The sequence below is a fragment of the Pelophylax lessonae genome (genome assembly GCF_965119305.1).
Source record: "Pelophylax lessonae genome assembly, chromosome: 11".
In the NCBI taxonomy this organism is placed as follows: Eukaryota; Metazoa; Chordata; class Amphibia; order Anura; family Ranidae; genus Pelophylax; species Pelophylax lessonae.
This window is the reverse complement of record NC_138778.1, coordinates 39,565,768-39,592,511: the sequence shown is the minus strand read 5'-3', so window position 1 is coordinate 39,592,511 and position 26,744 is coordinate 39,565,768. Positions and strand designations below refer to the sequence as shown.

General features: G+C 44.7%; 1 protein-coding gene across 9 annotated transcripts in view; it reads left to right on the top strand.

Annotated features, from left to right (window-relative positions):
• PTPRT (protein tyrosine phosphatase receptor type T) overlaps positions 1–26,744 on the top strand; it is a 677,999-nt gene that overhangs the window by 625,900 nt on the left and 25,355 nt on the right. For 8 of the 9 annotated variants that reach the window (XM_082271826.1, XM_082271832.1, XM_082271829.1 and 5 more), the window contains 3 exons: positions 18,061–18,210; positions 20,573–20,746; positions 21,421–21,552. In XM_082271826.1, coding sequence (XP_082127952.1) covers positions 18,061–18,210; positions 20,573–20,746; positions 21,421–21,552 — 456 coding nt within the window. The remainder of the gene's footprint in view (positions 1–18,060; positions 18,211–20,572; positions 20,747–21,420; positions 21,553–26,744) is intronic. The other variant, XM_082271827.1, reaches the window with a different exon arrangement.

Here is a 26,744-nt window from a genome sequence, read left to right as displayed (position 1 = left end):
TAGGCTTCAATGGTGAGGCTGCAGAGGGGCACTGATCAGGCTGTAATGGTGAGGCTGCAGAGGGGCACTGATCAGGCTGTAATAGTGAGGCTGCAGATGGGCACTGATCAGGCTTCAATGGTGAGGCTGCAGAGGGGCACTGATCAGGCTGTAATGGTGAGGCTGCAGAGGGGCACTGATCAGGCTGTAATAGTGAGGCTGCAGATGGGCACTGATCAGGCTGCAATGGTGAGGCTGCAGATGGGCACTGATCAGGCTGCAATGGTGAGGCTGCAGATGGGCACTGATCAGGCTGCAATGGTGAGGCTGCAGAGGGGCACTGATCAGGCTGTAATGGTGAGGCTGCAGAGTGGCACTGATCAGGCTGTAATGGTAAGGCTGCAGAGGGGCACTGATCAGGCTTCAATGTTGAGGCTGCAGAGGGGCACTGATTAGGCTTCAATGGTGAGGCTGCAGAGGGGCACTGATCAGGCTGTAATAGTGAGGCTGCAGATGGGCACTGATCAGGCTGCAATGGTGAGGCTGCAGATGGGCACTGATCAGGCTGCAATGGTGAGGCTGCAGAGGGGCACTGATTAGGCTGCATTGATGGGCACTGACCCTTATTTTTCTCCAAAGTTCTTTATTTAACCGCTTGCCGACTGCGCACAGTATATTTACTGCGGCAGTCAGCCCCGGCCAGGCAGAGTGACGTAGATCTACGTCGCTAGCCTGTCACCGGGTTTTGAGCCAATAGCGGGCGAGCGCGCGCCCGCTGGGGCGCGCGCCCGCCTTGGCTCATTCACAGAGGAGTCCGGGCGTGTGACCGGCGGACCCGATGTCCGCCGGTCACACTACGATCGTCGGTAGAGCGGAAGAAAGGCGGGCGGCTTATGTAAACAAGCCGCCTGTCATTCTCCCCTGTGTAAAAATGGAGATCAGACGGTTCTACTATGTAGAACCGTTGATCTCTGTTTTTACAATAGTAGACATGTCCCATTACAGTTAGAAACACGCCCCTAGGACACACTTAACCCCTCCCTCTCCAATACAGTTAACCCCTTCCCTGCCAGTGTCATTTTTACAGTAACAGTGCATATGTATAGCACTGATTACTGCAGTAATGTCACTGGTACCCCCAAAAGTGTCAAAAATGTCAGTCAAGGGTCCGATCTGTCCACCGCAATGTCGCTGTACCGCAAAAAAATCGCAGATCGCCGCCATTACTCGTTTAAAAAAAAAACACCAAAAATGACAAAAATCTTTCCCTTTGTTAGTAAACGCGATAACTTTTGCGCAAACCAATCAAAATATGCTGTTTGCGATTGTTTTTACCAAACATATGTAGCATAAAAAAAATTGGCGAAAAATGTTAAAAAATTTTGATTTTTACATTTTTTTGGGGGGGAATTTCATATAAAAAAAAGTGAAAAATATTGTTATTTTTGCAAAATTTACGCTATTTTTTTGTTTATAGCGCATGATCAAAAAATCGCACAGGTGATCAAATACCACCAAAAGAAAGCTCTGTTTGTGGGAAAAAAAGGACGTAAAAACGTTTAGGTACAGCGTTGCACGACCGCGCAATTGTCCGTTAAAGTCACGCAGTAAAAAATCACAAAAAACCCCCTGGTCAGGAAGGGGGTAAAATCTTCCGGGGCTTAAGTGGCTAAAATGTAATTTTTTTTCCCTGAAACTTCCCTCTTAAAATGAAGGTGCGTGTTATACGCCTGTGCATGCTATATGCTGATAAATATGGTAACTATTTGTTGAAACTGTTAAATGGGTTTAGTTCCGCTGGAGGTAAGAATACAGCAACAAAAGTGATTCATGTATTCTTTGATAGCGATAACCTAAAGTGATTGTAAACAATCACCTTATAAAACAACTCATTCAGTTTAAAATAATAATATATTTTTATATCTATACAAAAATGTTTTGCCTTTCATTTCTAATAACTTTTTTATAAAAAGTCTCCCTCTTCCCTTTCTTTATTTTATGATTGTAATAATACATATATTTCTCAATAAAAGATACATTAAAAAAAAAAAAAAACTTTTTTTATAAGTGATCACATTCCCTCTATTGTCGGCTGCATAAGAGCTGGGGGGGGGGGGAGAAACAGCAGCACACTGAGCTTCCGAATGACACCAGGGATTTCACATAAAGGAAACAATGCAAAGAAAACAGGATACTTTCTCATACAAGTACATGGTGCAACAGGTATATCTCAGGAATATGAAGTGTTGGGGTAACAAATGCCTAAAGGTTCAGGACAAACGTTGGCTGTTGACAAACACACAAACATTTTCCTATTATACATGACTAGGGTTGAGCGAACACCTAGATGTCCGTGTTCGACGGGTTCGGCCGAACTTTAAAAAAAAGTCCGGGTCCGTGTCCCGGACTTTTACCGAACTTTTCCCGGACACCGAACCCCATTGAAGTCAATGGGGACCCGAACTTTAAGGCACTAAAATGGCTCTAAAACACCAAAGGAAAGGGCTAGAGTGCTGCAAATGGCAGCAAAACTTAATTAAGAGCATGGCAAGTGCTCTGCAAACAAATGTGGATAGGGAAATAACTTAAAACAACAAAAAAAAAACAGAAAAATAAAACAATGTTCTTCTTCATCTCTGAAGGACGAGGCCCATATGGAGTAGGAGGGAGGTTGAGGTGGTGGTGGATGTGGCGGTGACATAGGCGTGCGCACAGGGTGTGCTGGGTGTGCCTGGGCACACCCTAATCACCTAGGGCACATAGCATTGCCAGTGAGGAGATGGGAAAGATCTCCCTGGGACCTGCTCTGCTCTATTTCTCCTTGCCTACAGGTACATGGCCCCGATACATTACTCTCCCTGCTGGCAAACACATGCATGTGTATTTCAACTTTGGGGTGCACACCTTAATGCAATAGGCTGCGCACACCTATGGGCGGTGTAGGTGGAAGCGGCGGTGGAGGAGGACCAGGGCCGGATTAACAGCATCATGGGCTTGGTGCTGAGGATTTTGAAGGGCCTTAAGGGCCGTGCCTTGCCATGCACCCAGAGGAGGAAGGGTGCAGCCATGCATGCCTAATTCAACATGGGATGCTGTCTCTGAAGCCCATAAACACATCCATGCATCGCCAACTGTCCCTCCTTGTCCGGCCTTCACGCTGTGTGGGGAGGTTCTGAGGGTGCTGCCTGGGGAAGCGAGCATAGAAGCCAGACTTCTGTGTTTACAAGTGACAGAAGAGCGGTAACAGTGAATATGGCCAACCCGGGGCCTATATAAAAAGGTAGGGGCCTGGAGCTGCAGCTCCAATAGCCCCTACATTAATCTGGCCCTGAGGAGGAGGACGAGGTAGCCAACACTGCTTCTTTTCAAAAATTTTAAATGAGGGTACACCCCAAAAGAGTGAGAAAGAGCAAAAATGGAACAATGGGTGGGTAAGGTCGGTATCCATTGCTATTCTGCATAAGGTACGGAAAAGTCCCGTGGGATCCATGCCTGGTTCATTTTAATGAACGTGAGCTTGTCCACATTGTCTCTGGACAGGCGGCTGCGCTTGTCTGTTATAACGCCCCCAGCCGTGCTAAATACCCGTTCAGATAATACACTGGCTGCAGGGCACGCCAGCACCTCCAAGGCGTAAAGGGCAAGCTCAGGCCATGTGCCCAATTTGGAGACCCAGAAGTTGAAGGGGGCAGACCCGTCATTCACTACATGTAGGCGTGTGCACACATACTGCTCCACCATGTTGGTAAAATGCTGCCTCCTGCTAAGACGTTCCATCTGAGCTGCTGGTGCTGCTGTTTGTTGTGGCGTGCTGACAAAGCTTTTCCACATTTCGGCCATGCTAACCCTGCCTTCTGAGGTGCTGGCGGTGCCCTGGTTGCGTTGGCGACCTCCTCCTCCTCCTCCTCTGCCTTGTGCTTCCACTGTGGCCCCGCTGTCAGATGGGAATGCCAGCAGCATGGCGTCTACCAGCGTGCGCTTGTACTCGCGCATCTTGCGATCGCGCTCCAGTGAGTGAATTAAGGACGGTACGTTGTCCTTGTAACGGGGATCCAGCAGCGTGGCCACCCAGTAATCAGCACAAGTTAGAATGTGGGCAACTCGGCGGTCGTTGTGGAGACACTGCAGCATGTAATCGCTCATGTGTGCCAGGCTGCCCAGAGGCGACGAAAGGCTGTCCTCTGTGGGAGGTGTATCGTCCGTGTCCTCTGTATCCCCCCAGCCACGCACCAGTGATGGCCATGAGCTGGCCTGGGTGCCACCCTGCTGTGAACATGGTTCCATCTCCTCCTCCAGCTCCTCCTCCTCCTCATCCTCCTCATCCTCCAGAACTGTGCCCCTGCTGGACAATTGCGTCCCTGGCGTTTGCGTGTGCAGGAACCCACCCTCGGAGCCCCTTGCGAATGACTGCCCTGAAAGCCTTGGAAATGTTACCTCTTCATCCTCCTCCTCCTCCTCATCCTGTGCCACATCCTCTTCCATCATCGCCCGAATTGTTTTTTCAAGGAGGCATAGAAGTGGGATAGTTAAGCTGAGAACGGCGTCATTGCCACTGGCCATGTTGGTGGAGTACTCAAAACAGCGCAACAAGGCACACAGGTCTCGCATGGAGGCCCAGTTATTGGTGGTGAAGTGGTGCTGTTCCGCAGAGCGACTCACGCGTGCGTGCTGCAGCTGAAACTCCACTATGGCCTGCTGCTGCTCGCACAGTCTTTCCAGCATGTGCAAGGTGGAGTTCCACCTTGTGGGCACGTCACATATGAGGCGGTGAGCGGGAAGGCCGAAGTTACGCTGCAGCGCTGCCAGGCGAGCAGCAGCAGGGTGAGAACGCCGAAAGTGCGCACAAACGGCCCGCACTTTCTGCAGCAGCTCTGACATATCGGGGTAGTTTTTAAGGAACCTCTGCACCACCAAATTCAGCACATGCGCCAGGCAAGGGATGTGCGTCAAACCGGCTAGGCCCAGAGCTGCTATGAGATTTCGCCCGTTATCACACACCACCAGGCCGGGCTTGAGGCTCGCTGGCAGCAACCACTCATTTGTCTGCTGTTCCATGCTCCTCCACAACTCCTGCGCGGTGTGTGGTTTGTCCCCCAAACAGGCAAGTTGTAAAACTGCCTGCTGTCGTTTACCCCTGGCCGTGCTGAAGTTGGTGGTGAAGGTGTTACGCTGTCCGGATGAGGAGGTGGTAGAGGATGAGGAAGCGGAGTAGGAGGAGTTACGAACAGGAGGCAAACTGAAGCGCCCTGCAATCCTCGGTGGTGGAAGGACATGCGCCAAATTGCTATCCGCCTCAGGCCCATCCGCCACTGCATTTACCCAGTGTGCCGTTAGGGAGATATAACGCCCCTGACCGTGCTTACTGGTCCACGTATCCGTAGTTAGGTGGACCTTGGCACAGATGGCGTTGCGCAGTGCACACCTGATATTTTCCCCCACTTGGTTGTGCAGGGAAGGGATGGCTTGCCTGGAAAAGTAGTGGCGGCTGGGCACGACGTACTGTGGGACAGCCACCGACATAAGGTTTTTAAAACTGTGCGTCTCCACCAGACGGAATGACAGCATTTCAAAGGCCAATAATTTTGAAATGCTGACATTCAGGGCCAGGGATCGCGGGTGGGTAGGGGGGTACTTCCTCTTCCTCTCAAGTGTTTGGGAGATGGAAAGCTGAACGCTTCCACGGGACATTGTGGAGATGGTTGTTGGTGACCCAGGTGGTGGTGTTGCTGACAGATCGTCTGTTTGCGGGGTGGCAGGTGCCGGTATCACTACAGATGTGGCTGGAGCGGCCGAGACTGCAGCAGAAGAGGAAGCAGGATGAGCCAGAGACGTTTCTTGGTTTTGAAGGTGTGTACTCCACTGCAGCTCGTGCTTTGCACTTAGATGCCTGATCATGCAGGTTGTGCTCAGGTTGAGAAGGTTCATGCCTCGCTTCAAGCTCTGATTGCACAGGGTGCAAACCACTCGTGTCCTGTCATCAGCACATTTTCTAAAGAACTTCCACGCTAGAGAAATCCTTTGAGCTGACTTTGGTGCGCTCGTTCCCTTGCTGCGTTGGGCAGTAGCGGGCGTAGTGTCTAGGGCACGGCTGCTCCGCTTCTGCACCCTGCTCCCTCTTCTGCTGTGCTGGTGGCTCTGTGCGACCACCGCCTCTTCCTCCAAACTACTCAGGTCACCTGCATGACGTTCATTCCATGTGGGGTCGAGGACCTCATCGTCCTCCACATCATCTTCCACCCAGTCTTCACCCCTGCCCTCCTTGTCGGTCTCCACAATGCTGAACGCCGCAGCAGTTGGCACCTGCGTTTCGTCATCATCGGAGACGTGCTGCGATGATCCTTGCATGTACTCATCTTGAGAAATAAGTGGTTGGGCATCGCTGCACTCAATCTCTTCCACTTCTGGGGCAGGGCTAGGTGGATGGCCCTGGGAAACCCTGCTGACAGAGTCCTCAAAAAAATAAGAGACTGCTGTATGGCTTGGGGCTCAGACTGCTGGCCTGATTTGCAAGGGGGTGAGGTGAAAGACGGTTGGACATTGGCTGCAGGTGCCAACTCTGACCTTTCTGCAGTAGACTGGGTGGGAGACAATGTGAAGGAACTGGAGGCACTGTCAGCAGCAAACCAATCTACTATCGCCTCAACTTGTTCTGGCCTCATCACTTCTAGGGGCGTTTGATGCCCTACCAAATACTGATGCAGGTTCTGTCGCCTACTCACACTTGAGGAAGGTGTTTCACTTGTGCGTGTAGCTGGCACAGATCGACCATGTCCTCTCCTTGCAACAGGAGCTCTACCAGCAGCACCACGACCCAGGCCACGGCCCTTATTTGACGGTCTCCTCATATTTCTGTAATTTAAGATCTTGCCCTAGAAAGGTTTTTATTGAATAGCGGAATAGAAAATATGATCCAAAAAAAGTGTATGTATATCACACGTACACAACCACACTAGGCCCCAATTACTATTGTTTGTACCCCTAAAAGGCTAGATGAGGAGTAGGGGGGGTATGGAACAGGCAGCACCCTCAAACCTTCAGAAGTATGAGATGAACCCCAACAACTTGGAAAGGTGGATCTCTCTCACACGTACCGACACAGACTATCCCGCAATTCAATTGATCCTCAAAGGTTTTTATTGAATAGCGGAATAGGAAATATGATCAAAAAAAGTGTATGTATCTCGCACGTACACAACCACACTAGGCCCCAATTACTATTGTTTGTACCCCTAAAAGGCTAGATGAGGAGTAGGGGGGGTATGGAACAGGCAGCACCCTCAAACCTTCAGAAGTATGAGATGAACCCCAACAACTTGGAAAGGTGGATCTCTCTCACACGTACCGACACAGACTATCCCGCAATTCAATTGATCCTCAAAGGTTTTTATTGAATAGCGGAATAGGAAATATGATCAAAAAAAGTGTATGTATCTCGCAAGTACACAACCACACTAGGCCCCAATTACTATTGTTTGTACCCCTAAAAGGCTAGATGAGGAGTAGGGGGGGTATGGAACAGGCAGCACCCTCAAACCTTCAGAAGTATGAGATGAACCCCAACAACTTGGAAAGGTGGATCTCTCTCACACGTACCAACACAGACTATCCCCCAATTTAACTGATCCCCAAAGGTTTTTGATTAAATAGCGGAATAGAAAATATGATCCAAAAAAAGTGTATGTATATCACACGTACACAACCACACTAGGCCCCAATTACTATTGTTTGTACCCCTAAAAGGCTAGATGAGGAGTAGGGGGAGTATGGAACAGGCAGCACCCTCAAACCTTCAGAAGTATGAGATGAACCCCAACAACTTGGAAAGGTGGATCTCTCTCACACGTACCGACACAGACTATCCCGCAATTCAATTGATCCTCAAAGGTTTTTATTGAATAGCGGAATAGGAAATATGATCAAAAAAAGTGTATGTATCTCGCACGTACACAACCACACTAGGCCCCAATTACTATTGTTTGTACCCCTAAAAGGCTAGATGAGGAGTAGGGGGGGTATGGAACAGGCAGCACCCTCAAACCTTCAGAAGTATGAGATGAACCCCAACAACTTGGAAAGGTGGATCTCTCTCACACGTACCGACACAGACTATCCCGCAATTCAATTGATCCTCAAAGGTTTTTATTGAATAGCGGAATAGGAAATATGATCAAAAAAAGTGTATGTATCTCGCACGTACACAACCACACTAGGCCCCAATTACTATTGTTTGTACCCCTAAAAGGCTAGATGAGGAGTAGGGGGGGTATGGAACAGGCAGCACCCTCAAACCTTCAGAAGTATGAGATGAACCCCAACAACTTGGAAAGGTGGATCTCTCTCACACGTACCGACACAGACTATCCCGCAATTCAATTGATCCTCAAAGGTTTTTATTGAATAGCGGAATAGGAAATATGATCAAAAAAAGTGTATGTATCTCGCACGTACACAACCACACTAGGCCCCAATTACTATTGTTTGTACCCCTAAAAGGCTAGATGAGGAGTAGGGGGGGTATGGAACAGGCAGCACCCTCAAACCTTCAGAAGTATGAGATGAACCCCAACAACTTGGAAAGGTGGATCTCTCTCACACGTACCAACACAGACTATCCCCCAATTTAACTGATCCCCAAAGGTTTTTGATTAAATAGCGGAATAGAAAATGTGATCCAAAAAAAGTGTATGTATATCACACGTACACAACCACACTAGGCCCCAATTACTATTGTTTGTACCCCTAAAAGGCTAGATGAGGAGTAGGGGGAGTATGGAACAGGCAGCACCCTCAAACCTTCAGAAGTATGAGATGAACCCCAACAACTTGGAAAGGTGGATCTCTCTCACACGTACCGACACAGACTATCCCGCAATTCAATTGATCCTCAAAGGTTTTTATTGAATAGCGGAATAGGAAATATGATCAAAAAAAGTGTATGTATCTCGCACGTACACAACCACACTAGGCCCCAATTACTATTGTTTGTACCCCTAAAAGGCTAGATGAGGAGTAGGGGGAGTATGGAACAGGCAGCACCCTCAAACCTTCAGAAGTATGAGATGAACCCCAACAACTTGGAAAGGTGGATCTCTCTCACACGTACCGACACAGACTATCCCGCAATTCAATTGATCCTCAAAGGTTTTTATTGAATAGCGGAATAGGAAATATGATCAAAAAAAGTGTATGTATCTCGCACGTACACAACCACACTAGGCCCCAATTACTATTGTTTGTACCCCTAAAAGGCTAGATGAGGAGTAGGGGGAGTATGGAACAGGCAGCACCCTCAAACCTTCAGAAGTATGAGATGAACCCCAACAACTTGGAAAGGTGGATCTCTCTCACACGTACCAACACAGACTATCCCGCAATTCAATTGATCCTCAAAGGTTTTTATTGAATAGCGGAATAGGAAATATGATCAAAAAAAGTGTATGTATCTCGCACGTACACAACCACACTAGGCCCCAATTACTATTGTTTGTACCCCTAAAAGGCTAGATGAGGAGTAGGGGGGGTATGGAACAGGCAGCACCCTCAAACCTTCAGAAGTATGAGATGAACCCCAACAACTTGGAAAGGTGGATCTCTCTCACACGTACCAACACAGACTATCCCCCAATTTAACTGATCCCCAAAGGTTTTTGATTAAATAGCGGAATAGAAAATATGATCCAAAAAAAGTGTATGTATATCACACGTACACAACCACACTAGGCCCCAATTACTATTGTTTGTACCCCTAAAAGGCTAGATGAGGAGTAGGGGGAGTATGGAACAGGCAGCACCCTCAAACCTTCAGAAGTATGAGATGAACCCCAACAACTTGGAAAGGTGGATCTCTCTCACACGTACCGACACAGACTATCCCGCAATTCAATTGATCCTCAAAGGTTTTTATTGAATAGTGGAATAGGAAATATGATCAAAAAAAGTGTATGTATCTCGCACGTACACAACCACACTAGGCCCCAATTACTATTGTTTGTACCCCTAAAAGGCTAGATGAGGAGTAGGGGGAGTATGGAACAGGCAGCACCCTCAAACCTTCAGAAGTATGAGATGAACCCCAACAACTTGGAAAGGTGGATCTCTCTCACACGTACCAACACAGACTATCCCCCAATTTAACTGATCCCCAAAGGTTTTTGATTAAATAGCGGAATAGAAAATATGATCCAAAAAAAGTGTATGTATATCACACGTACACAACCACACTAGGCCCCAATTACTATTGTTTGTACCCCTAAAAGGCTAGATGAGGAGTAGGGGGAGTATGGAACAGGCAGCACCCTCAAACCTTCAGAAGTATGAGATGAACCCCAACAACTTGGAAAGGTGGATCTCTCTCACACGTACCGACACAGACTATCCCGCAATTCAATTGATCCTCAAAGGTTTTTATTGAATAGCGGAATAGGAAATATGATCAAAAAAAGTGTATGTATCTCGCACGTACACAACCACACTAGGCCCCAATTACTATTGTTTGTACCCCTAAAAGGCTAGATGAGGAGTAGGGGGAGTATGGAACAGGCAGCACCCTCAAACCTTCAGAAGTATGAGATGAACCCCAACAACTTGGAAAGGTGGATCTCTCTCACACGTACCAACACAGACTATCCCCCAATTTAACTGATCCCCAAAGGTTTTTGATTAAATAGCGGAATAGAAAATATGATCCCAAAAAAGTGTATGTATATCACACGTACACAACCACACTAGGCCCCAATTACTATTGTTTGTACCCCTAAAAGGCTAGGAGTAGGGGGAGTATGGAACAGGCAGCACCCTCAAACCTTCAGAAGTATGAGATGAACCCCAACAACTTGGAAAGGTGGATCTCTCTCACACGTACCAACACAGACTATCCCCCAATTTAACTGATCCCCAGAGGTTTTTGATTAAATAGCGGAATAGAAAATATGATCCCAAAAAAGTGTATGTATATCACACGTACACAACCACACTAGGCCCCAATTACTATTGTTTGTACCCCTAAAAGGCTAGGAGTAGGGGGAGTATGGAACAGGCAGCACCCTCAAACCTTCAGAAGTATGAGATGAACCCCAACAACTTGGAAAGGTGGATCTCTCTCACACGTACCAACACAGACTATCCCCCAATTTAACTGATCCCCAAAGGTTTTTGATTAAATAGCGGAATAGAAAATATGATCCCAAAAAAGTGTATGTATATCACACGTACACAACCACACTAGGCCCCAATTACTATTGTTTGTACCCCTAAAAGGCTAGGAGTAGGGGGAGTATGGAACAGGCAGCACCCTCAAACCTTCAGAAGTATGAGATGAACCCCAACAACTTGGAAAGGTGGATCTCTCTCACACGTACCAACACAGACTATCCCCCAATTTAACTGATCCCCAGAGGTTTTTGATTAAATAGCGGAATAGAAAATATGATCCCAAAAAAGTGTATGTATATCACACGTACACAACCACACTAGGCCCCAATTACTATTGTTTGTACCCCTAAAAGGCTAGGAGTAGGGGGAGTATGGAACAGGCAGCACCCTCAAACCTTCAGAAGTATGAGATGAACCCCAACAACTTGGAAAGGTGGATCTCTCTCACACGTACCAACACAGACTATCCCCCAATTTAACTGATCCCCAAAGGTTTTTGATTAAATAGCGGAATAGAAAATATGATCCCAAAAAAGTGTATGTATATCACACGTACACAACCACACTAGGCCCCAATTACTATTGTTTGTACCCCTAAAAGGCTAGGAGTAGGGGGAGTATGGAACAGGCAGCACCCTCAAACCTTCAGAAGTATGAGATGAACCCCAACAACTTGGAAAGGTGGATCTCTCTCACACGTACCAACACAGACTATCCCCCAATTTAACTGATCCCCAAAGGTTTTTGATTAAATAGCGGAATAGAAAATATGATCCCAAAAAAGTGTATGTATATCACACGTACACAACCACACTAGGCCCCAATTACTATTGTTTGTACCCCTAAAAGGCTAGGAGTAGGGGGAGTATGGAACAGGCAGCACCCTCAAACCTTCAGAAGTATGAGATGAACCCCAACAACTTGGAAAGGTGGATCTCTCTCACACGTACCAACACAGACTATCCCCCAATTTAACTGATCCCCAGAGGTTTTTGATTAAATAGCGGAATAGAAAATATGATCCCAAAAAAGTGTATGTATATCACACGTACACAACCACACTAGGCCCCAATTACTATTGTTTGTACCCCTAAAAGGCTAGGAGTAGGGGGAGTATGGAACAGGCAGCACCCTCAAACCTTCAGAAGTATGAGATGAACCCCAACAACTTGGAAAGGTGGATCTCTCTCACACGTACCAACACAGACTATCCCCCAATTTAACTGATCCCCAAAGGTTTTTGATTAAATAGCGGAATAGAAAATATGATCCCAAAAAAGTGTATGTATATCACACGTACACAACCACACTAGGCCCCAATTACTATTGTTTGTACCCCTAAAAGGCTAGGAGTAGGGGGAGTATGGAACAGGCAGCACCCTCAAACCTTCAGAAGTATGAGATGAACCCCAACAACTTGGAAAGGTGGATCTCTCTCACACGTACCAACACAGACTATCCCCCAATTTAACTGATCCCCAGAGGTTTTTGATTAAATAGCGGAATAGAAAATATGATCCCAAAAAAGTGTATGTATATCACACGTACACAACCACACTAGGCCCCAATTACTATTGTTTGTACCCCTAAAAGGCTAGGAGTAGGGGGAGTATGGAACAGGCAGCACCCTCAAACCTTCAGAAGTATGAGATGAACCCCAACAACTTGGAAAGGTGGATCTCTCTCACACGTACCAACACAGACTATCCCCCAATTTAACTGATCCCCAAAGGTTTTTGATTAAATAGCGGAATAGAAAATATGATCCCAAAAAAGTGTATGTATATCACACGTACACAACCACACTAGGCCCCAATTACTATTGTTTGTACCCCTAAAAGGCTAGGAGTAGGGGGAGTATGGAACAGGCAGCACCCTCAAACCTTCAGAAGTATGAGATGAACCCCAACAACTTGGAAAGGTGGATCTCTCTCACACGTACCAACACAGACTATCCCCCAATTTAACTGATCCCCAGAGGTTTTTGATTAAATAGCGGAATAGAAAATATGATCCCAAAAAAGTGTATGTATATCACACGTACACAACCACACTAGGCCCCAATTACTATTGTTTGTACCCCTAAAAGGCTAGGAGTAGGGGGAGTATGGAACAGGCAGCACCCTCAAACCTTCAGAAGTATGAGATGAACCCCAACAACTTGGAAAGGTGGATCTCTCTCACACGTACCAACACAGACTATCCCCCAATTTAACTGATCCCCAAAGGTTTTTGATTAAATAGCGGAATAGAAAATATGATCCCAAAAAAGTGTATGTATATCACACGTACACAACCACACTAGGCCCCAATTACTATTGTTTGTACCCCTAAAAGGCTAGGAGTAGGGGGAGTATGGAACAGGCAGCACCCTCAAACCTTCAGAAGTATGAGATGAACCCCAACAACTTGGAAAGGTGGATCTCTCTCACACGTACCAACACAGACTATCCCCCAATTTAACTGATCCCCAGAGGTTTTTGATTAAATAGCGGAATAGAAAATATGATCCCAAAAAAGTGTATGTATATCACACGTACACAACCACACTAGGCCCCAATTACTATTGTTTGTACCCCTAAAAGGCTAGGAGTAGGGGGAGTATGGAACAGGCAGCACCCTCAAACCTTCAGAAGTATGAGATGAACCCCAACAACTTGGAAAGGTGGATCTCTCTCACACGTACCAACACAGACTATCCCCCAATTTAACTGATCCCCAAAGGTTTTTGATTAAATAGCGGAATAGAAAATATGATCCCAAAAAAGTGTATGTATATCACACGTACACAACCACACTAGGCCCCAATTACTATTGTTTGTACCCCTAAAAGGCTAGATGAGGAGTAGGGGGAGTATGGAACAGGCAGCACCCTCAAACCTTCAGAAGTATGAGATTGTGTTCACTGTACCCCACAAAGATTGAGTTCACTGCACCCCACAATGATTGTGTTCACTGCACCCCACAAAGATTGTGTTCACTGCACCTCACAAAGATTGTGTTCACTGTACCCCCCAAAGATTGTGTTCACTGTACCCCCCAAAGATTGTGTTCACTGCACCCCACAAAGATTCTGTTCACTGTACCCCACAAAGATTGTGTTCACTGCACCCCAAAAAGATTGTGTTCACTGCACCCCAAAAAGGATGTTGTTCACTGCACCCCAAAAAGGATGTTGTTCACTCCACCCCAAAAAGATTGTGTTCACTGCACCCCACAAAGATTGTGTTCACTGCACCCCAAAAAGATTGTGTTCACTGCACCCCAAAAATGATTTTGTTCACTGCACCCCAAAAAGGATTTTGTTCACTGCACCCCAAAAAGGATGTTGTTCACTCCACCCCAAAAAGATTGTGTTCACTGCACCCCAAAAAGATTGTGTTCACTGCACCCCACAAAGGATTTTGTTCACTGCACCCCAAAAAGATTGTGTTCACTGCACCCCAAAAAGGATGTTGTTCACTGCACCCCAAAAAGGATTTTGTTCACTGCACCCCAAAAAGATTGTGTTCACTGCACCCCACAAAGGATTTTGTTCACTGCACCCCACAAAGATTGTGTTCACTGCACACCAAAAAGGATTGTGTTCACTGCACCCCAAAAAGATTTTGTTCACTGCACCCCAAAAAGATTGTGTTCACTGCAGCCCAAAAAGATTGTGTTCACTGCAGCCCAAAAAGATTGTGTTCACTGCAGCCCAAAAAGATTGTGTTCACTGCAGCCCAAAAAGATTGTGTTCACTGCAGCCCAAAAAGATTGTGTTCACTGCAGCTCACACACAGAAAAATGGATGTGGATCACTGACACCTGCCTATCTCCAATCCCACACCACACAGCAATATCGATTGTAGTTTGTAGAACACAGTTTCCCTAAAATTCAGCAGACTCTGTCCCTAACAGGATTGAGAAGAGATCGTAGATCAGGATTGAGTGCAGACCCCACCCCCCACACAGCAATATCGATTGTAGTTTGTAGAAGACACTGACCCTATAATTCAGCAGACTCTATCCCTAAAATGCCTACAACTCGCCCTGCCTAAACACTCCGACCTGTCCCTCAATTCTATCCGGACACAAATGGTTTTTTCCTGCCTATCTTTCCCTAATCAGCAGCCAGCACGTTGATGTGTGCTCTGTCCCTGAATCTAAGCAGCATAATGACGCCGCTGCGGCTGCCTCGAACTTATAAAGACTTGGTCACATGCTTCAGACGGCCAATCACAGCTACTGAGACATTTGCAGGCATGGCTGGGATGGCTTAAGGCACACCAGTTAAACGATTGTTGATTGGCTGTTGAAAGCCCGCCATGAAAAGAGCGCCAAAGCATGCAAAACCCGGAAATAAAACGACCGAACACGGATTTTTACCCGAACATACAGTAAAGTGTCCGTGTCCGTGTTCGGGTACAAAAAATCCAATTATTCGGTACGAACACGAATAATACAGTCCGTGTTCGCTCAACACTATACATGACGTTTGAAGTATTCTTTCCCCTGTTATATATGATGGCTTCCCACTGTCAATAGTTGGCACTTGCCCCCAAGACCAATTTTGTCATTTCTCTTCTACATGTAAAAATCATCATTTATTTTTGCTAGAAAATTACTTAGAACAACAAAATATTATATATTAGCAGAGGCCCTAGAGAATAAAATGGTGAGTGTTGCACGTTTTTATTTCACGCGGTATTTGTGAAGCAGTTTTTTAAGCGCAATCTTTTCAGAAAACATACCCTTAAATGAATTTTAGTGCACACAAACACAATATAATACCCAATTATTTGGTAAAATAAAAAGGTGATGTCATGGCGAGTAAATGGATACCAAGCATGTCACGCTTTAAAATTGCGCACGCCCGTGGAATGGTGACAAATGATGGTACATTAAATTATCCGTTTGTAAATTAAGTTGCGCTAAGTATGATAAATGGAGATGTAAAGTCCATAAAGTCCCAATAATAAATGATGATGACAAAATCCTAGATGTAGTCCTGGACCAGACTCCCTTAAGGGTATAAGCTTACCAGATTCAGGTAAGAGAGAAGCAGATGCTCTATAAATCTTGTCACCTTGATAGAAGATCCAGGCCCACGTGAGCGATAGACTCAATGGTCATTGGATCATGAAAAAAATGTAAAATACGCAATAGCGTAAAACCCAACAACTAGGTAAATATCACCAATGTGACTTGAGGATAACGTGTGTAAATTAAACCACCACCAAAGATCACTGTTGTCAGTGAACAAGTGTAAAATGAAGAAATTGATATGTGTTAAATACCCCTTACCAAATATAAATAAGGGTTGATATAGATAAATCAATTAATATAGTCCAGCTGAAGTTGCCTATTACCAGACGACAATGATAAGTATGCCAAAGTGAAAAAACAATGATGAGAGATAGGTGTAGAACCATCACCAGCTAGATGAGCCTCTTACCATGTGAAAACAAAACCAAGTGTGTAAAGATCAAATTCCAATAAGACACCAAGATTCAATACCGGAAAAGAACCAGTAGGGGTCGCCTCTTACCAGATCTTTAGATCAACCACGCCTGTATGTTATTAAATGGTTGGGGGTCCGACCATAGACTTGAGCAAAGAAACCAGGATGGAATGAGCAATTGTGTGCAGCCGCCGGCCGGACGGCTTCGCTCGCCCGCACTCTCTGGTCGCGATCGGATGACGTCAGTACGCCGTGCCCTGACGACGTTTCGTCACAGATGACGAGCATCTGCTTCTCTCTTACCTGAATCTGGTAAGCTTATACCCTTAAGGGAGTCTGGTCCAGGACTACATCTAGGATTTTGTCATCATCATTTATTATTGGGACTTTATGGACTTTACATCTCCATTTATCATACTTAGCGCAACTTAATTTACAAATATTCTACAGGGTGTGGTCACACTTGAAGTTGCTGCTGTTCAAATTTATTTCCTTTAAGCGCGGTTAATCCCCCTCTATATACATTAAATTATCCATAGGTGACGCTTTGGATGGTGCAGGTGGACCTTCCTTAGGTGGAGGCACCACCAAGTGCTTAAACTGGAACTAAACCCTCCTGTCGTTTTCAGTCAACAAAGCTGCCACGCTGGCCTTTGTTTTATCCTCCACTGCCATTAAGGTGCACAGGTGATCAGTTATGACACCAGCCATTTGATGGTTTGACAGTTTGGCTTAGAGCACAACCAATATGACAGTTACATTCCTGGCACGTGCCTGGAATGTAACTGTTTTTTGAAACTGTTAAATCGATGGGTTTAGTTCCGCTTTAACATATAGAGACATCTACTTACCCAGTTCACTTACACTGGCCATGTAGGTAAAGAATTCGGGAATAGTTTTAAAAAGCAAAAAAAAAAAGGTGTGAGCGTTCCTCCAAAATTTATACCATCCCCTTTAGGTCTGGTATGGATTTAAAGGGGACAAAATAAAAGTGGTTTCCCCAAAAAATGTATACTGGACCCATATGTAGCCTGGCCAGGAAAGGGAGAAGCATGTAGCCACCCCTTCCTGAATCTTACTATACCTTGGTCCCCTGCCAAAGCACATTGTCCCATGTTGATGAGAACAAGGGCCTCTTCCCCAAAACCTTGGCCCGGTGGTTGTGGGCCCATTCACGCATTTTATAAGCGATGATTTGCCACTCATTCTGAAAAGCACCCTAATGTACCTTTGGGAAGCACAGGTTGAAACCTCTTTTTTAATGGACTGCCTAAAACAGCATGCTTTAACACAAATAAAAAGTTTGCACAGTGATGTATGGTGTGAATGGGCCATAAATGAATTGTCATTTTGCTGGATTAGTTTTGAAGATTAAAGCAAACCTCATACTGGCTGCTTTGGGCATCGTCACAGTTGTCCTTTAGTTATTGCTCATTACTAGGCCTTAGTTGTCTCTTCCACTTAATCACTGTACTTCATTTTGCTAGGAGCAGTATGTGTTTGTCCATGATGCCATTCTGGAGGCCTGCCTGTGCGGCAACACTGCCATCCCAGTGTGTGAATTCCGCTCCGTCTACTACAATATCAGTCGTCTAGACCCGCAGACCAACTGCAGTCAAATCAAAGATGAATTCCAGGTATGCCTTACATAGATCTTTAAAAATGTAGTAAGACAATTATTATTTTATTAATAATTATTAATAATTATTATATTTTATATATATATATATATAATTTATATATATATATATATAAATTATAATATATTAAAATTATAATATATATATATATATATATAATATTTAAATATTTATATATTTATATTTATATAAATATATATATACCGTATTTTCCGGCGTATAAGACGACTTTTTAACCCTAAGTCCTCTTATACGCCGGAAAATACGGTCTATATAGATGTGTATATATATATATATATATATATATATATATATACAGTGGGTACGGAAAGTATTCAGACCCCCTTAAATTTTTCGCTCTTTTTATATTGCAGCCATTTGCTAAAATCATTTAGGTTCATTCTTCTTCCTCATGAATGTACACATAGCACCCCATACTGACAGAAAAACACAGAATTGTTGACATTGTTGCAGATTTATTAAAAAAGAAAAACTGAAATATCACATGGTCCTAAGTATTCAGACCCTTTGCTGTGACACCCATATATTTAACTCAGGTGCTTTCCATTTCTTCTGATCATCCTTGAGATGGTTCTACACCTTCATTTGAGTCCAGCTGTGTTTGATTATACTGATTGGACTTGATTAGGAAAACCACACACCTGTCTATATAAGACCTTCCAGATCACAATGCATGTCAGAGCAAATGAGAATCATGAGGTCAAAGGAACTGCCTGAAGAGCTCAGAGACAGAATTGTGGCAAGGCACAGATCTGGCCAAGGTTACAAAAAGATTTCTGCTGCACTTAAGGTTCCTAAGAGCACAGTGGCCTTCATAATCCTCAAATGGAAGACGTTTGGGACGGCCAGAACCCTTCCTAGAGCTGGCCGTCCGGCCAAACTGAGCTATCGGGGGAGAAGAGCCTTGGTGAGAGAGGTAAAGAAGAACCCAAAGATCACTGTGGCTGAGCTCCAGAGATGCAGTCAGGAGATGGGAGAAAGTTGTAGAAAGTCAACCATCACTGCAGCCCTCCACCAGTCGGGGCTTTATGCAGAGTGGCCCGACGGAAGCCTCTCCTCAGTGTAAGACACATGAAAGCCCGCATGGAGTTTGCTAAAAAACACCTGAAGGACTCCAAGATGGTGAGAAATAAGATTCTCTGGTCTGATGAGACCAAAATAGAACTTTTTGGCCTTAATTCTAAGCGGTATGTGTGGAGAAAACCAGGCACTGCTCATCACCTGTCCAATACAGTCCCAACAGTGAAGCATGGTGGTGGCAGCATCATGCTGTGGGGGTGTTTTTCAGCTGCAGGGACAGGACGACTGGTTGCAATCGAGGGAAAGATGAATGCGGCCAAGTACAGGGATATCCTGGACAAAAACCTTCTCCAGAGTGCTCTGGACCTCAGACTGGGCCGAAGGTTTACCTTCCAACAAGACAATGACCCTAAGCACACAGCTAAAATAACGAAGGAGTGGCTTCACAACAACTCCGTGACTGTTCTTGAATGGCCCAGCCAGAGCCCTGACTTAAACCCAATTGAGCATCTCTGGAGAGACCTAAAAATGGCTGTCCACCAACGTTTACCATCCAACCTGACAGAACTGGAGAGGATCTGCAAGGAGGAATGGCAGAGGATCCTCAAATCCAGGTGTGAAAGACTTGTTGCATCTTTCCCAAAAAGACTCCTGGCTGTATTAGATCAAAAGGGGGCTTCTACTAAATACTGAGCAAAGGATCTGAATACTTAGGACCATGTGATATTTCAGTTTTTCTTTTTTAATAAATCTGCAACAATGTCAACAATTCTGTGTTTTTCTGTCAGTATGGGGTGCTATGTGTACATTCATGAGGAAGAAGAATGAACTCAAATGATTTTAGCAAATGGCTGCAATATAACAAAGAGTGAAAAATTTAAGGGGGTCTGAATACTTTCCGTACCCACTGTATATATACATATATATATCAATATATCTACCTATGTATGTATATATATATATATATATACACTCATATTTGCAATGCTAAAATGAGTGAAGAGCCAGAGCAGGGACACAATTCCAACTGAGGCCGAAACTGTTTGATATCTTAAAAGGGGTGAAGAGCAGCCACAGGTCAGGCATACTTCAGGTGGCAAATTTCTACTTTAGACCCTAATAAATAAATGCGTCCTAGAAAAATTAGCTCCACGCTCCAAGGTAAAGCGAGAAGCAGCAAGGACATTGCAAAACCAGATAGTGGCAACACAGAAAAAAAACGATGTACAGTCAAGTGGTAGTATTATGATTTGTGAATGTAGTTTTCATTGTTTTTGTTTTTTTTTTTGCCTAAGTAAAGTTCTGCTTAAATTTTCAGACCCTGAACATTGTGACCCCACGAGCAAGGCCTGAAGATTGCAGTATAGGGCTTCTACCCCGGAACCATGACAAGAATCGGGCTCTAGATGTCCTACCTCTGGATCGGTGCCTTCCCTTCCTCATTTCACTCGATGGAGAGACAAGCAACTACATCAACGCTACACTCATGGATGTACGTAGAAAGATATATATATATATATATATATATATATATTCATATTTATATTTAAAAATATATATATATTTATATATGTATATACATCTGTATATCCACATATATATATAGATATAGATATAGAGATATATATATATATATATATATATATATATATATATATATAAATACAGTATATATACATATATTAACAATAATTGCAAGCAATTACTGTATATCAGTGTAGGTGTGTATTAGGAATTGTGCATTACTGTCTGTCACTTGACACAGTCTGATCCGTCATAGGAATCGTCCTGATTGTCACACTCCGGGGGTCGGCCCCGATCTCTCAGCTTGTGTCAGAGATCTGACAGCTCCGCGCTGCAAAGGGAATATTTTCCAGATAATCCTGTCTCACACGCAAGACTGACAGATTATGTGATCTGATGCAGCAGAATAAACTGTGCATTAGCCACTCTGCTGTATAAACTCTGTAATGTCGTCGGCTGTCAGCAGCTCTGTGATGATACCACGACACATACAAAGTCGTTTCTCCATACTGTAGACAGTTATAGAAAACAGTATATGTAACACATTTTGCTCTATGAAATGCTGCATGCCGGGGGAACCTTTTCTTGTTTTTCTTGAAGATCCCAGGATCGGTCTTCTGACAATCCCTTTGGTTTTTCTAGAGCCATAAAAAGCCGGCAGCGTTCTTGGTCACACAGCACCCGTTACCCAACACTGTGCCAGATTTCTGGAGGATGGTCTTCGACTATAACTGCACCTCAATCGTTATGCTGAATGAAATGGATGCTGCTCAGGTAAAATCTCCAGCTAATCAACTTTTTCTATCATTAAAGGTGCCTGTCATGTCTGTAAGAAATCCAGGGCTGTCCTATTTACTCTACCAGTGTCATCTCAAACCATGTAATCAGGAAGCCTATTATGACTACAGAGCACCTTCTCACTATGTTAACCACTTAAGCCCCGGAGGATTTTGCTGCTCAAAGACCAGGGCCTATTTTGCGATTTGGCACTGCGTGACTTTAACCTCCCTGGCGGTAATCCCGAGCGTGACTCGGGGTGGATTTTTTAGTCTAGGATCGGTATCCCCGAGTCACGCTCGGGGTAGATGTGCAGAGAGCGCAGCGGTGTCTCTTACCTTCTCCTGGTGATCCAGCGATGATCTCTCATTGCTGTGACCGCCAGCCGAGATCCCCGCCGCTCGTCCGTCGCTCTGATGAGTTCCTAGTTCCGTTCCCTGCAGCAGCAATGCTGCATGGGAGCGGAACTGGGAGGGAAATTCAAACGTTGCACCAAACACAAACACATAACACATATATATGTATATATGCACACACACATATATATATATATATATATATATATATATATATATACCTATATATATATATATATATATATATATATATATATACCTATATACCTATATATATATACCTATATATATATATATATATATATATATATATATATGTGTGTGTATATATATATATATAGATATATCTATATATATATACACATATATATATATATATATATATATATATATATATATATATGTGTGTGTGTAAAAATCTGAATTTTTTAGCATTTTTGGCCAATTTGTTTTCTGCTACATATTTTTGGTAAAAAAAATTGCAATAAGCGTATTTTGATTGCTGTGCGCAAAAGTTATTGGGTTTTCTAACTAAGGGAAAGATTTATGTCACTTTTATAGTTTTTTTTTTTTAACGAGTAATGTCGGCGATCTGCGATTTTTTTTGCAGGACTGCGACATTGCAGCGGACATATCGAACCCCTGACTAACATTTTTGACACTACCAGTGACATTACTACAGTAATCAGTGCTATACATATGCACTGTTACTGTAAAAATGACACTGGCAGGGAAGGGGTTAACTTTATTAGAAATCCAGGGGTTAAGTGTGACCCTAGGGGCGTGCTTCTAACTGTCAAGGGGCGTGGCTTTTGGTGTAACCACAGAGACATACGATCCTACTTAGCAGGATCATATGATCTCTGCAGTTACACCAGGGAGAATGACAGGCGGCTTTGTTTACATTAGCCGCCTGCCTTTCTCCCTCTCCAGCGGGAGATCGCGAGTGGCCGGCGGACATTGGAGCCGCCGTTCACTCGCGCGGGGATGGCTGTGAACGAGGGGGGGGGGAGCGCGCTCGCCCCCTACAGGCTCCTGGGCGCGCGACATAGTACTACTTTGCCTAGGAGGGGCAGACTGCCGCAGTAAATGCACTTGCGGCGGTTGGCAAGCGGTTAAAGAGAAAAGGGCTGTTGTTCTGTAGTTCTAACACACTTCCTCTACTAGGGTGCCAATTCTGCTCCTCCATAGATATAGTACAGTGAGTGCTGTCACTGTAGCACAGAAAGTGAATACAAATTCCCGTGATCAGCTGGCCATCATCCCAAAATATATTGCAAAAAAATCAAGTGAAAGAAAAAGTAGGACTTTAAATGGGCCAGATATAGAAGGGATGTCTACAAATAAGACACAACATGCACAGAAATTGTTTTACTGGTAGGATCACCAGATGAAATTGATGCTTTAAGCCAGCCGTAGACAGATCGGAATTTATAAGAAACCAGTTGAATTTTGATCCATGTATGGGCAAGCTGGTTGTTCTGAAGTTGAGATATATCTATTTTTTTTTTTTTATTCGATAACCACCGGTGGCTATAGCAGCAGGCAGTGATCACTGTAATCTGACAGCTAGGAAACCTCCCGCTGTCAGAACACAATAGTTCTGCTGGAGGGTTTCCCCCATAAACATTGACTGCATTTATGGGGGAGTTAAGCAATTTTCTAAGCTTTGACAAAAAAAACAAAACAAAAGAAAACTAGATGTTGCACTCTCCAGTTTTAGTAGATCAACTCCTTTGAGTCATCTGCAGTGTCGGTGCCTGAGTCCTTTTAATGAAGAAGCAAAAATTGCTTTTACCCCATTCCTACTAGAAATGGAACTCTTGGAACTTGTAACCAAAGACTGGGATGTGAGGCTTAGGCCCCTTTCACTTTCACACTGACAGAGTCCGCGAGGGGATCCATCCGCTCAGCAGGGGTTCTCTCCGTTGATCCACGCTGAGCAGGCAGATGACAGGTCCGTGTCTTCTCCACTGAGGCATAGTGGACACGGACACAACCTGCTGTTCTCTATGGACTGTCGGATGGAAATGGACCTCCTGTCTGTTTTCATCCAACTGTCATCCGATTTGCTAGATGGATATTTTAGTGGACAGGATCAGATTGGATATTGGCGGGTGTCAATGGACACATGTCCATTGACATCCACCACTCCATAGAGAGCAATATATGGTCTGATCTGGTCCTCCTGAAAAACTGACAGGGGGACCCAATTGGTCCATCAGTGTTAAAAGGGCCTAAAAAGAAGACTATGGGGTGGATTTACTAAAACTGGTGCACTCAGAATCTGTTGCAGCTGTGCATGATAGCCAAGCAGCTTCTAACTTCAGCTTGTTCAGTTTGATGCTAAAACATGAAAGCTGATTGGTTTCTATGCAGAGCTGCACCAGATTTTGCACCTTGCAGTTTTAGTAAATAACCCCCTGTGTCTAAGTCAACTGGTCTAGAAAGCCAATAGAACCCTTATTTTAAAAAAGTGGACTACTTAATAACTGTCCAAAATTAAAATAAAGTTTTGAGATATAAAGCTGATCCCAAACCAACCTATAACCTCTTAGCCCTATACTAAATCAGACCCAAAGGTTACCTGTAACTTAACCTATTTTTATAACTCCCTTCCCAATTCTGCTATCTTTTAACCTGTTAACACAGCTCTGGGATCTCATCATCTTCTGATCTTGGAAAAGAGCAGCACTAGAAAAAGAGGGGGTACATATGCAATATTGAAGAGTAATGGTTAAGCAATGCTAGACAATTTGTGAATCAGTTTAAACATGGCTGATATTTAAAGACCGTCTCTGCTTTTCTGACAACTATGCTAGAAGGGAAAATATCAAAGTAGTCAAGGGTAAGAGTATTATACCAGACGACCTTTTTTTTTTTTAAACAATGTTTTATTGAAATTCCAAGCATTACAGAGAAACAAACTGTGAGCATTGGATCAGAAAATAACTCAAACGACATAGTATCGGTGACAACACGCTCTGCCAAGTATCAATACCGTCCGCTAAGAATTTCTGGGGTAGGATCGCAAGATCAATTTTCTGCAAAGCCAAGGGTTTTTGTGCATCTTAGGGGAGGGTGAGGGGGAGGGGAGGGGGCCTTACAGAAAATCGTAAGCTGTATGGTGTGGGGTCAAGGAATGACATGAGAAGGAAGAGGGGGGGGGGGGGTAGAGAGGGGGGGGTAGGTGGTAGGCATCGCCATGAATATCAATACGGGGTTGTGACTGTAGTAGCTAGTATGCTGGGGCAGGGCTGTCCACCGAAGTCGAGCAGCCCTACCATAAAAGCTTGGAAGAGTCTGTTGTCACCAAAACATTCTTATACATGCAGTGAGGCAGTAGAAAAATAGTCTAGGGGATAATCATAGGAAAAGGGGAGCTCAGGTGGGATGAGTGCTATCACACTGTTGCGTTACAGTCCACTGAGTCAGTAGTGATGGGATCTTAGATCAACTATAGACGGGAGCTGATTGGCCGTCAGCTCTCGTTGGGCTTGAGGAGGATAGACAGTTCCATTTGCAATCAAATTTCACGTGAGACAGACGTGGGTCGATGGAAAAGCCCACAGATTCCGTGGTTCTCAATTTGGACATGTCGGTGGACAATTCTGAGATTGTAGGGGCAGTGTCCAAGAGCCAATGGCGGAGTATTAGTCTGCGGGCCGACATCAGACAGGTCACTATCCAGGGTTTATGCAGTGCTAAAAGCTTACAGTGGGTCTGGGATAAAGAGGTGGATGTCTTGTCCAAACAGGTGAAAAGTAGAGGATAGATATCCCGGGGGAGTGGCATCCCTGTCAGTTTAGCAACATATCTAGTCACCTTAGCCCAGAACGATGATATGTGGGTACATGACCATAACTTGTGTAGAAGGGAAGGGAAACGTTCATTGCACAAAGTACAGAAATGGTGGGCGACGTCTGTGGACCACCGAATGTGCGGGAGGTATGCTCCATGTAGTATTTTGTATTGCTGTTCCCTCCAGTATTCATTAGTAACATACATACGGGTGATGGTGTATCCTTGCAAGGTCTTCCGATGTGCGTCAGGAGAGTTAAGGGATTTGTTCCAGGATTTGGCCACAGAGGCCGAAGTCCCTTTCAAGAGTTCCTGATTGAGAGGTTTGTACAGCTGTGATATCCTGTGCTTCCCTTGTTGTATCCATGTATCCAAAAGGGTTGAGCAAAAACGTTTTGAGGGAGAATGGCACAGACCTGAAATATAACTAATACATTGCCTAAAATAGAGGTAATGACTATTGGGAAGGCCGAAGGTCTCCGCAAAACTAGCGAAAGCCAACGGTCTGCCCGTGTTCACATCAAACAATTGCGAGAATCTCTGGATCCCCTTGGATGACCACATCTCATAAGCCGAGTGCTGCTGCGCCTGTGGGAAACCGGGGTGGCGGCGAATGGGTAAGTATTTTGACAGCCGCTGGGGGGTCCCCAGCTTCTTCCGCATTTCTCGCCATGCCACCACCGTGTCTCTGATCAAGATGTTGTTTCGAAGGGGTTGCGGGATGTCCCCTGTCCCACAGTGCAACAGCGCTATCAGATCACAAGGGGCAGCCATCTGTGATTCCAGCGTCCAGTTGGTATACCGCGACTCCTGACTGAGCCAGTCTAGGCATCCCCTCAAGAGGCATACTATGTTATACATTCTGGTGTTAGGAAGATCCACTCCCCCCTCCCGTTTTGGCAAATAAAGTTTAGTGAGTGAAATGCGAGGTCTCTTCCCCTTCCAGATGAAGGTGGAGAGCGCATTATGCAGTCTAGTGATATCAGTGTGTTTTAAAAGCAGGGGAATGGTTTGTAGCGGATACAATAATTT